General features: G+C 39.5%; 1 protein-coding gene across 6 annotated transcripts in view; it reads right to left on the reverse strand.

Annotated features, from left to right (window-relative positions):
- Window positions 1–13807, reverse strand: part of armc8 (armadillo repeat containing 8) — a 141238-nt gene that overhangs the window by 66413 nt on the left and 61018 nt on the right. For all 6 annotated transcript variants that reach the window (XM_072479242.1, XM_072479262.1, XM_072479279.1 and 3 more), the window contains 2 exons: window positions 5340–5422; window positions 1410–1491 (listed from right to left, as the gene is read on the reverse strand). In XM_072479242.1, the coding sequence (XP_072335343.1) occupies window positions 1410–1491; window positions 5340–5422 (165 nt within the window). The remainder of the gene's footprint in view (window positions 1–1409; window positions 1492–5339; window positions 5423–13807) is intronic.

Raw genomic sequence — 13807 nt, forward strand, 5'->3', positions numbered from 1 at the left:
AATAAATCTGGACTATGAAGCTCGGCACAATAATTGTGACCATGACAACTATCATCGATTGTTATTAAATCTGGTTCAATAATCTCCTTTAGCGAAGGAAATCTGTCATCCTTACCTGGTTTGGCCTACATGTGACTCCAGGGTAGCAATGTGGATAAATCTCAATTCCCCTTGAAATGATCTAGCAAGCCACTTTGTTCAAGGGCCATTAGGAATTAGCACCAAATGCTGACCTTGCCAATGACACCCACATCCCATGAAAAGAGAGAAAAATATTAATTTTACCTACAATTTGCTGGTCTGAAATATAGCATTCTAAACTTGTTACACCAAATTTGCCACCTTTTGTACCATAGATTTTATGCATATAGAACAGTTGATTGAGTATCATAGAATTTACAGTGCAGAAGGACGCCATTCGGCCCATCGAGTCTGCACCGGCTCTTGGAAAGAGCACCCTACCCAAGGTCCACACCTTCACCCTATCCCCGGAACCCAATAACCCCACCCAACACGAAGGGCAGTTTTGGACACCAAGGGCAATTTTAGCATGGCCAATCCACCTAACCTGCCCATCTTTGGACTGTGTGAAGAAACCGGAGCACCCGGAGGAAACTCACGCACACACGGGGAGAATGTGCAGACTCCGCACAGACAGTGACCCAAGCCGGGAATCGAACCTGGGACCCTGCAGCTGTGAAGCAATTGTGCTATCCACAATGCTACCCGTGCTGCCCTGATCATTATATCTTTCATAAAATTCCTGCAGTGCAGGAGGAGGCAATTGGCCCATCAAGTCTGCACGGAGCATTTGAACGACCACCCTATCCACGGAACCTCACTTAACCGTTAGACACTTGGGGGTAATTCAGCATGGTAAATCCACCTAACCTGCACATCTTTGAATTGTGGGAGGAAAGCAGAGCACCCGGTGGAAATCCACGCAGACACGGAATGTGTGCAAACTCTATACAGTCACCAGAGGTCAGAATCGAACTGGGGTCCCTGGCACTGTGAGGCAGCAGTGTTAATCACTGTGCCACCGTGCCGCCCCCAAATTGTTAAATAAGAAGTATTCACTGATGGATTGCAAGTTAATTTCAGAGATCCTTTTAATCAGATCCATCATTTATATCCCAAGTACAAACCTGTTATAACTATCAGTTGTCAATAGTGCACTTGACAGGTCCTTGACCGAATTGTACAGGTGATTTACTCAGTACACAAATGACCTTTATTTGCAGATAAATAACTTATTTAATTTCCACGTGCATCGCACTTCTCAAATTGGTGGTAACAACCAAATTAATTTCCAACAGCTTGAGCTCTATTTAGACACGAAATACTTCAAAGTTTAATCTTAAATTTCAATGTAATTAATGCTCCTTAAAATGCATGCCATTACCCACCTTCATTAGTGGTTTCCACACTGTATGATCCTGAAAACTTGTCCGGAGTTGCTGCACAGATCTGGACAGACTATGCAAACATCTATGAATGGAAATCAGAAAAATATGCACATCTTTCAAAACCCATATAGCCTTAAACAAATGTGGATGGAGTGTTTGATGACCCGCTAACAATGTAAGAATAAGTTGTAATCAAACATTCAAGACGAGTGATTGCGCAGATTAAATAAATCCAATCCCCATCAATATCTGAAGTAATAAATCAAGGCAATATTAGTCTATGATCTGCATCAAAAAATCTGACATATTCAAGACAGTAACAGAGGATGGAGAACTGAACAGCTATTTTCAATTTTCACATTAAAGAAGGACGATGTAATGCAAGAGGGCTGAGGAAAAGCTAAAGGTTTGTGCAGGTAAGTACTTTGACAAAATAAAAACAAAAACTGTATTGGGATGAAATCACACAAATCACAAGATCTTGATGTATATTAAACTTAGAAGGCAAATAAACTGGGAATGCATTCATTAAAACTCACTGCATTTAGGGAAAATACAATAGTACTAAAAGCATCAAAAGTTACACCCGTGTGCAGTCTGCACATTCTCCCCGTGTCTGCGTGGGTTTCCTCCGGGTGCTCCAGTTTCCTCCCACAAGTCCCGAAACACGTGCTGTTAGGTGAATTGGACATTCCAAATTTTCCCTCAGTGTACCCGAACAGATGCCGTAGTGTGGCGACTCGGGGATTTTCACAGTAACTTAATTGCAATATTAATGTAAGCCTACTCGTGACACTAATAAAGATTATTATTAGGTAGAGGTAGACAATTAAGATAAATGGGATAGCTAGGATTGCAATTACCCCACCCCAGATTATATTCATAGAATTTACAGTGCAGAAGGAGGCCATTCGGCCAATCGTGTGTGCACCATCCTTGGGAGGAGCACCCTATCTAAGTCCACACCTCCACCCTATCCCCGTAACCCCACCTAACTTTCTTTGGACACCAAGGGAAATTTAGCATAGCCTATCCACCTAACCTGCACATTTTTGGACTGTGGGAGGAAACCGGAGGAAACCCACACAGGCACGGGGAGAACGTGCAGACTCCGCACAGTGACTGAAGCCGGGAATCAAACTTGGGGCCCTAGAGCTGTGAAGCAACTGTGCTAACCACTGTGCTACCGTGCAGCCCCACGTACATGCCCCATCACATGTATTATCTAGATCATGAACCGAAGGAAATAAATCCATATCAACAGATGATCCCAAGATAGCAAATACTGCAACGAAGACAGTAGAAGATTATGAAAGGTGGGGAGGGGGGGTCTCGGGGGTGGGGTGAGGGGAGAGTGGTCTCGGGGGTGAGGGGGAGTGGTCTCGGGGGTGAGGGGGAGTGGTCTCGGGGGTGAGGGGGAGTGGTCTCGGGGGTGAGGGGGAGTGGTCTCGGGGGTGAGGGGGAGTGGTCTCGGGGGTGAGGGGGAGTGGTCTCGGGGGTGAGGGGGAGTGGTCTCGGGGGTGAGGGGGAGTGGTCTCGGGGGTGAGGGGGAGTGGTCTCGGGGGTGAGGGGGAGTGGTCTCGGGGGTGAGGGGGAGTGGTCTCGGGGGTGAGGGGGAGTGGTCTCGGGGGTGAGGGGGAGTGGTCTCGGGGGTGAGGGGGAGTGGTCTCGGGGGTGAGGGGGAGTGGTCTCGGGGGTGAGGGGAGTGGTCTCGGGGGTGAGGGGAGTGGTCTCGGGGGTGAGGGGAGTGGTCTCGGGGGTGAGGGGAGTGGTCTCGGGGGTGAGGGGAGTGGTCTCGGGGGTGAGGGGAGTGGTCTCGGGGGTGAGGGGAGTGGTCTCGGGGGTGAGGGGAGTGGTCTCGGGGGTGAGGGGAGTGGTCTCGGGGGTGAGGGGAGTGGTCTCGGGGGTGAGGGGAGTGGTCTCGGGGGTGAGGGGAGTGGTCTCGGGGGTGAGGGGAGTGGTCTCGGGGGTGAGGGGAGGGGGGAGTGGTCTCGGGGGTGAGGGGAGGGGGGAGTGGTCTCGGGGGTGAGGGGAGGGGGGAGTGGTCTCGGGGGTAGGGGAGGGGGAGTGGTCTAAAAAAAAAAAAGATTATGAAAGGGCATAAATAGATTACGTGAATGTGTAAATACAATTCAGGAAAGAGTGAATGGTACATTTGGACGAACAATGGCAGGTTGTCTAGCTTAAATGGGGAATTCTGGAGACAGATGTTTTTGGGGTTTGGGTATATAAATCACCAAACATTAGCCTTCAAGTACAAATAGCAATCAAAAAACTCATGGGTCACAGGCTTTATCACAAGAGGTAGAGAACATAAAAGTATTACTTCAATTATGCAAAATACCTATTATACATCAAATGGAAAGTTTTACCTTAGAAATAATTGTTTACTCAAGGAAAATCTAAACTATTCATCACGAAAAATACCTGGGAGGTTGAGCTTTGATGAGATTTTGTAAGCTTTGGATATATATCCAACAGATAAGTCTAATTGATGACCCGACTAAGTTGATTCAAATAATGATTACAATTAATGGAGAATCTAGAAAAAGGGAATATCTTCCTAGAATTCTAGGAATGATTTTGCCTCAGATGGCCATAAAGAAAGTCAACTGACATTCTTAAAAAATAAATTTACTGTTACTTGGAAAGTCCATATTAAGGAAAATGGAGAAAAGGCAGGGTTTAAAGTGTTACCAAGGCTAACAGAAAGAGATGGCATTGCAGAAATAATGGCTGAATAGCCTCCATCTGTGCCGACATTTTTTAAAAAAACGATTAACCATTAAAAATTGAACTGCACAAATGATAAGTCCCAAAAACCAAGCTACCTTTACAGTGTCCAAAAGTTTAAATAAACTTGATCCAATTGATCAATTTTGCAAGAACAACTTCCTGACATCAGTAGAAAATCGGTCATTGACTAATTTGAAACTTTTCCTCCTTGTCCCACTATCAAAATTCAATTTGAGGATTACTATTTCTACACCATCAAAACCTTGACAGAGGTTTTCCCCAAATTGTCTCCCAAGATCAAACAGCTGAATTTTCTTTGTTCTCTTCTCATTGTCCTCTATGTTTGGGATCGGCCTCTACGGTCTTAGTTCAGTCTCGTAACAGAGGGTTTCTCCAGTCAAGCTGACATACATCCATTTAATGCAAGACTACAACTCAAAACAACCTTGTAGACAAACTCAAGGTGCATTCCACCTATATAATTTACATCTTACACAAAATCAATACCAAACTGGAATTTGCCTAACTAGTTACTCATTAAATGCATCTTAGAATAATTTACTAATTCAATTATCCACAGATCAATAGGGTTATTAGATTACATTTTTTTAAAAATATATGTTTCAACCAGCTAAAAGTTTCATCCCAGGAACAGGAATTTGAAAGCATAATCACAAAACTATCAGACTAACGTTTACTTGAGTTAGTTACCTGATGCAGTCATTCTTTCTCAGAACTAGAATTTACTTTATCTGTCATGCAACTGATCATTTAAAATTGATAGCGTATTGATGTTATACTAGAGTAGAATTTTACCAAAGAGTGCCAGGCCCTCAAAGAATACTTCCAAATTATTTAACGGCAGTGCTTAAACTTCAAGTTCATGATTAATCTTAGCATAGCCAGCTAGCAAATTTGGGCTCTTTCATTCTATATTTTATTAATAATAATAATCTTTATTAGTGTCACAAGTAGTGTTACATTAACACTGCAATGAAGTTACTGTGAAGCAACAGTGCTAACCACTGTGCTACCATGCCGCCCTACTATTATCCCCGCAAAGTGCTACAGGAGAACTTAGCAAGCTAATTAAAGATTCAGTGACTGCTAAGTCAAATCAATACTAATCACTACATTTGTTTTGGAACTATCAAATTATATTTCAGACTGGAAAGTTCAGGAGTCCATCCATACCTGACAGCAGCTAACCGCACCTTGATACTAGACTCAGCTAAGCCCGTCACAATTCGATCCATCATATTTTCAGTCTCAATAATCTATAACGAAAAGTTAACAGTAGCGTAAGTAACTAACAGGGTTTGTGATGTCACAAATTTACTTGCAGCATAATTAAATCTAGCCTTTGTACTTAACAAGACATATTATTTTAGCTGGGGCTCAGTAAGAAATGGACAAAATGATTCAAATAGTTTTCACAACTTCACAATTTCTTAAAAAACATTTTACAATATCAAGATTAGTAGAAACTCATATGGGCTTGAAAGACTTTTAGATGAGAAGCAATCAGTACCAACCCATTAATCACACATTGGGGTTTAATTGGTCTATATTTTCTAATATCTGGCACCACCAATCTAAGGTCAACCATCCACAACAGGAATCTCAAAGCATAACAACTTGAAAGCAGACAAAAGACCATCCATGCAGCAATTGTTCCTGAACTGAACTGTGCTTGTAGGAAGATCCCATGCAGTGGCAATTGTTCATCTCCTGGATTTGGTAACTCAGCCAATCTTTTTTTAAATAAATATAAATTTACAGTACCCAATTATTTTTTTTCCCAATTAAGGGGCAATTTAGTGTGGCTAATCCACCGACCCTGCACATCTTTGGGTTGTGGAGCCGAGACCCACGCAGACATAGGGAGAATGTGTAAACTCCACACAGACAGTGACCCAGGGCCAGGATCGACCCCGGGTCCTCAGCGCCGTGAGGCAGCAGTGCTAACGACCGCACCACCAAGCCACCCTTGGTAACTCAGCCAATCTAAGAAATGTAGATCAAACATATCGACTTGATTGGCAGTGTCTGTATTCTGAATCCTTCCAAACACAGCAAACGATTAAGTTTTCATAGTTTATTTTCAAAATGATGCCAAATGTTTGCCACTAAGTGACAAATTAGAAATAAATAATCCTTAAATTTGGTTAATTGGATTTCCCTGTATCAACACCTTTATTTACAGGATGAAAACAAAAGTTATTTTAACCTACCTCATCTGTTCTAATATCTCTTTCTGTGGCTCAATGACAAATTTTGTTTGAGAATGCTCTTGTAGCATTTTACCTCATTAAAGGTGCTTTTCAAACACTAGTACCAGTTGTAAAGGCAAAATGCAATCAAGTCCCAGTTGTTAAAACCAACCCCTTAAGATCAGGCCTTTCATGTTAGGCCTTGCCTCATGAAATCCTTCTTAAAACACACTGCTCTTCAAGGTAATATTATAAGTTTTACCTGGCAACGTGTAGCCTCCCAATCAGGGTTGCCATTTCCAAGGTAGACCATCACCCGAGAGTCTGATACACTTGCATCCAGCCTCGGCCTCAAACACCCTTCTTATGGGAATCAACTTTTAAAAGCAATTTTTCTAAAACACCTCTTTTGCTCTACACCTACCACCCTCCCATTCCCACATCAACACATGCAAAACTGTAGAATTTTCTTTTTTACTTGTTATTAGAATGCAGGCGGCATTAGTGGGAGTATCTTTATTGCCCCTTGAGGGCCTTAAGTGACACATACACAGTAGGACTGGAGTCACTTTTAGACCAGATCAGGTAGCGATAAGAAGCCCCTTTCCCCTGAAGGAATTTAGTGCAGAAGGAGGCCATTCGGCCCATCGCATCTGCACCAAACCTTGGAAAGAGCACCCTACTTAACCCCACACCTCCACCCAATCCCCATAACCCAGTAACCCCACCTAATCTTTCCGACACTAAGGGGCAATTTAGCATGGCCAATCCACCTAACTTGCACATCATTGGACTAAGGGAGGAAACCGGAGCACCCGGAGGAAACCCATGCAGACACTGGGAGAAAGTGCAAACTCCACACAGTCACCCAAGGCCGGAATTGAACCCAGGCTTCTAGGGCTGTGAGGCAGCAGTGGTAACCACTGTGCCGCCCATGAGTGATCCACTGAGCTTTTACATCAACTTGGCAGCTTTCACCATCATATTTCACCCCCTGATGCTAGCCCAGCAACCCATCGAATTCAATTTCATAAATTACCATTATGTCACAATCTAGCCCAGTATCTTAACCACAAGGCTCTTAAGGAATTCCAAAGAAAGCAAATGTCCTCTTCCATCTCAGTTGTTTTTTTTAAATTTGCACTCCATGTGCCAGCAATTTTAAAAAGAAAAATAAGTGTACTAAGTTGAATGCTGATGTATTTGTTCCGTAGTTATAATTTTAGGTCAAACAGGTGTATTCATTTCAAATCTTGGGCAGTACGTGGGAGGTTACTAAAAGCTTTGCAGCCTGTTGTTAGATGGATCAGACTTGACTTTAAACTTGATCCTCACAGGGGACATTTTATCAAAATGTTGTTATAAACTGGTACATGCAGGAGGAAAATAACTGCTGCACAATAACTACATAGACATTATTGCCCATCTGTTATTCAATTTACACATTGTGTGTGTCCTGGAGGGGAAACAGCATTTTAGCAAAGCAATATAGCACCTGTTCCCATAAACCATCCTGATGGCAAATTCTTAGCATTGTAAGCAGTCATAAAATCACATTAAATCAAATCTTGTACAGCAATAAAAACGCAAATTCCACTTTTCACTATTTACAAATTGGTTAAAATCTTGCAATACAAATTTGGATTTTGGTATTATACTTTTGTTCAAGAGCTTAGCTAGTCCTGAAAATCCCTTAAAAATAATAAAAGGAAATTTTTAGAAAATCATGATGAAGTAACCAGTCTCTCAACTCAACTAGTATAATCTATTGAAGGCTATTTTTCGTTAAATAAAAACTTCATGCACACATGGGTAGTTTTGAAAACTCATACTCTGGAGATTGTCTCTGGAAATATATATTTGTATTGACTGTAAAATTCAAATTTATGCCAGAAAATGAAAATGAAACAAATCAGATTTCAATTTGTATTTTTAATTCTCAATAAACCTTTCCACCTAAAGAATTTCTTGGCTGTAGATTACTTATTTAAAATTACCAACTTCACAATTAGTGAATTATTTTGTGACATTGTGCCACAGAAACCAGCACCACATACCAATGCTGTTATTATGACACACATAGCTCTGAATTGTAGTTGGAAATGAAGTGGTCACTCAGGTTATCATTTTAAATAAACCCCAAGTGCAAAAACCTTTGGCTGCGGTGAGATTTATCGGATTATTACAGACAGAAGTGGTAAATACCTAACAGGTCTGTCAGGGACCATAAAGAGAAAAGAAATGCCAACGTTTCCAGTCTATACCCGAAAAGTTAAACTATCTTTTCAATTCAAACTCAATTTCACTTTCATACAGAAATTCATTTCAGGTACATTGCTCTTTCTCTCAAAAAATGACATAAATGAATAACAATAAATGAAAGAAAACTGCCCAATGAGAGATCTAACTTTGATTAAACACATATTAAACTAAGTCAGCGAGTCACATCCTAAGTGCATGTCCTCATTCATACATCAAACTCCGGTTAAATCTTACAGAGAATGGCACAAACAAATTCCTATTTGCCCTGCATCTGAAGGACTGCAGATGTTTCCCTGAACGTATCCAACAGCAATACTGAGGCAAGGTGATTCTCATTGTTCACTGATCTTTACTTTTACCAAAATTCTGAGAGCAGATTTAATTAAGGAAGTTCTGCTCTCCAAATACACACTCTTTCAAATGCCACAGGCCTGCTGTGTATTTATAATGTCCTCTGTTTTTATTTCAGATTTCCAGCAGTTACAAATTTCTATTTTTATCTCTGAACATTAAATTGCACCCTCAAACACTCACCATTTAATCATAACATACAAGTTCAATTAAATGAAAACAATACTAACAGAGACTAACAGTGCTGAACCCACGCTGGAGACTGATGATAACAGCACCAGAATACCGTTGATCCACAGAATATATAAGTATTATGTTTCTTTCCAATGTCCTAGCCAAGTAAACGGACAAGAAATCTCTGCTTCTTCAAGTCAACATCGACAAAATGAGACTTACTTGATAACCCGTCAATTAAGAACTGAAATTGACACAGTGAGGTGCAGTGCGGGTGAAAGCGAAAGACAGTAGTAATTTGCATCTAAATACTCTTGCGGCCAGTACTAAAAGGATCTAAGTATAAGCAACTTAGGTGGGTGCACCTTATTTTACAACATACATGGACAGAATTACACTTCTTTAACTGAAAGTGCATCTTGTGTACGTTATTTAAAATTACCTCAAAATATTTTTATGGCTGGCATGCTCATGTAAAGATGATTTGCCTGTTATGCACAATAGCCAGTATAATGCAATAGAGCTGCAAGAATGTTGGATTCACTTAAAATATAAATCTGGTCTTCCAGAGGCTGCACTTACACTATATAAACTTTTAGCAACTGCTGTAATGTATCAATAGACAGGGCCAGACAAACCTCCAGAGCAAAGTTTCCTCCAATGCATTTCACTCAGACTTGTTCCCAAATCAGGGTGGACCCCGATTGGGTTTGTTCCATAACTTTAGTATGATGAAAAGTGAAACGGTCTCATATGGATGCTATTTAATTTTTTTAAATTGGAATAGAGTTCCTTCTATCCAACTAACCATCATTAATCTTTAGCCAAATGCTTATGCTCCCAATATAAAGACTTGCTTTATACAAAACTATTAGGCATAGGAGCAGAATTAGGCCACTCGGCCCATCGAGTCTGCTCCGCCATTCAATCAAGGATGATATTTTTCTCATTCCACTTAATCATATCCCAGTAAGAATTCCCTTCAACAATGTAGTTACCACCTACATTGGCAAACACAAACTCATTCTGCACATAGCAAAGTACATTAAACAGCAGTTGCTTAATGGCATTAAGTGAAGGCATGGCCTGAACTCTTTATGCTTTTTTGAATAATGAAAGCCGATCTTTAACATCGACAGATACCGGCCTCTTGGCTTAATGTCTCACCGAAAGGAGTCACCCACTACACTTCATTTGGGTGTCCCCTAGATTGTGAACTCAAACTCTAGAATAGGCCTGGAAATTGAACCTTCTGTGCAACAGGTGAAACTACTACCAAATGAGCAAATTTGACAAAGTTGCCACTACCAAATTAACGAGACATACTCCTCGTTACCACTAATCGACCAGCAATTAAACATGGCAATACTACATCACAATGGTCCACTATGAATTAGCCATGCTGTTAGTCATTTAAAACGCTGTTGAATAAACAATAGAATGGCTAGTTTGTTGTGGATCATTGTAACACATCTAATTACGATGACTGTAAACATATGCAATACAGTATTTAATGACATTTTAAAAAGTTTTTAATATAGGTTTAATGAGGTTTGTTATTTAATCACCATCAGCAGTGCCAGAGTAAATTGACCAAATGGTTAAAAAGAATCTCATTGGAACATTTTATATATATTTTTTTAAATAATATCTATTGATGAAATTAAGGCTTTTGGCTAGATGCTATTACTGACGATGGTGTGAGGGGGGTAAATTATTAATGAAGTTATTAACTAGTACATTCTTCTCCTTCATACAGCTTGGCTTACTGCAACTCAGTTTCCTCAGGGTTTGTTAATGAAACTAAAGATACCAAGAAAAAAAAGATACATTGGTTGGTGATAATTCTTTGTAATAATTTAATGCGCAAAAAACGTAGGTAGCTTTTAACATTAAGACGCATTCGTAGGATGTAGCTGGGGTGACTGACGAGGACAATTGTCAATTTTGGTAGTTACTAAGAGTAGAGCAGACTGCAAAAATTGGACTGCCATACCAACAGAAAAGTCAGATTTCCCAGAACTTGACAGATGCTTCTTCATGCAATAATTAATTTTGCATAGAGGGGACAAAATTCCAACCTTCAATTCATATATGTAACATATATATGGTTCATGCATGCTTTAATAACATTATTGGAAATAATGAACATCTTAAATTATGAATTACTATAATCAATATTTCAATAACCCTGCTGACATGGTGCTCTATAACCAGTTCATAATTTTAAATCTAAATGTCCCACAACAGTCATAAGCTGTACTGACTTTGCTCTTATATTACCTTTCCATAGGATTGATCCCAAAAGTCTCCATTGCAAAATCAAGCTTGTTAGTTGATAGAGTGACAAGAATTTTCCGATAATTTTCAGTTTTTCAATGTAATGATGGCAACCTCCAAGTTGGATGAAATGCTATCTTACAATCATTTGTTGATTTATTCTAAAACCGATAGCTCAAAATGCATAGAAGGAACTTGAAAGTTGTTATCTAATCTTTGGGTTGCTCAGGATATAATTTGAATACCTAGACTGATCGGCTTTCAGATCACTTGCATGAAAAATAGTATTAAAAAATCTTGAAATATGTTGCTACAGCAGAGCATTGATGATTTACACCTTCATCACAAAACATTTAAGGTTATTAGGAAGAAAACAAAATAACTAAATCTACTGTGTCATTTAAAAAACAAATATTCACCCATTCATTATCAATGGCAGAACGTGAATTATAATCCACCCAAAGTGCTAAAGGTACTTACTTATTCCTCAAACGTAAAATGTAAGTTACAACATTTGATAGGATCTCATGAGGGAAAAATAGATTTGCTTTTTAAACCTTTAAATTGACAGCACTACCCAGCAGCAATTTTCCGTTACAGGTAACAGTTCAACAGTTCTGCATCTACCGCTTTACCGAATTAAACAATGGTTAAATCACGAATCATTAATTAAACAATGGCTAAAATCAGAATGCTTGCAACAATATTGCTAACTTTCAAAGTTAGGGCATCAATTTTGGTACAGGCATTTGTATTTTTATGCTGATTTATACTGAATGCAGGAAGAAGAGAATGTGTTTTAGAAAACTGCGCTGGAAAATAACTAACGTAGTAGCTCATCAACAACCTCAACATTTTCAACTTATTCATTAACATCAAGGGTATCAACTCAACATTAAAAAACATTTAAAGTTTTTCTGAATTCTCAATCTGTTTTGAAATGGTGAGCATTCCATTTTTGTGGGGAATCATTTTGTATTGAAGATGAGGGATGCCCTGCTGGCTGGAGAACAGAACTTTCAAAAAGACTTCTGGCATTTTTCAGCATGACGCCCCTTAGCCATGTACAGCATAGGGAGGGACACGGCACAGCTTTCAACTATTCTGCCCCAACAATTCATCTTAACCACAACCTCAGAAAAAGACGACTGCACCACAAAATAAATTTATATTTTATATATATTTTCCTTCAAATATCAAGTTTAATAATCCACTGTACTACTGACATCTCAAACACTTTAAAATGTTGTTGAATTGAAATTACTTTTTTGCTAAAAAGCATCAAATGGGAAACACATTATCCTGAATAGCGTTGATAAGAAATTGGGTGGTTTAAATATCCTGTGATTCATATTCATCAAGAGATCATAAAATTACCCAAAAGAGGTCTCCCAAATAGGAGACCTTTTACAGCAAATCAATGAACAAAGTAGTCCCAAAGTTTTTCGGTTGCTAAAATTATGCATGAGGTATACCACAAGACAGTCCATCCTGAAGCTGTTAAAAGGCTCCCTGCAGCTTTGCATGCAAATACAAAAGAAATCCAAATAAGGGGTTTCCTTTGAATTTGCAGCACTGCAAAAATTAAGGTTAACTATCTACTTTGAACGAATAAAAGTAATGACTATGATAGCACAAAAGAACATAGAACCAATTGGGAATTGATCAAAAACACCTAAAACTTATTTCAAAATCAAAAAACAGCTTTGGAGTGGGCAGGAGAGGCTGCATAGAAAAGCAAACAAAAATGTCAGACCACAGCAGGTTTTCCCTACAAGCTAAAAATATTCCCTTTTACTTGTACTGCAATTGGTTTAATCAGGACTGATATTTGGCCTAGGACTCTACAAAAATATTCACTAAGCATTTTGAGCAAGGGTGGGGAAGAATTTAAAACAACTCATGATGTAAAACGTGACTTCATGCAGAAAGTATCTGACCAATGCCTTGGAAAATAATATCTATCCATTTTCTAACTGCGCAGATAAATCAAAAATGTATTTATATATGTTGACAACAACTCCGAAAGGATTCTACAGCTCTTAATAGTTAGAACTGATAAGATGAGCAAACAAATCATTTGAGCAGCACCTTAACAAGCCTTAGTTCAATAGCCAAAATTCTGTGCATTATTTGCCACAGTTCATTCTTTTAATATTCCAGAAATCCTGATGTGGACTGATTTTGTATGCCAAATAATGCAAACAATAGTTATACATGAATTACAGACATGTGAAGTTTCACATTGATGATTCATGCAGAAATATATTCAAAGTCATAGGGCGGACCTCATTTTAGAGCCGTATAACTGTAGAGGCCATAGGTCAGAGACAGCAGAGATCCTCGAGCAGACGCAAGAATGTGCTGTGTGCTACAATGTAC

Source organism: Scyliorhinus torazame, chromosome 2 (genome assembly GCF_047496885.1).
Source record: "Scyliorhinus torazame isolate Kashiwa2021f chromosome 2, sScyTor2.1, whole genome shotgun sequence".
Taxonomy (NCBI): domain Eukaryota; kingdom Metazoa; phylum Chordata; class Chondrichthyes; order Carcharhiniformes; family Scyliorhinidae; genus Scyliorhinus; species Scyliorhinus torazame.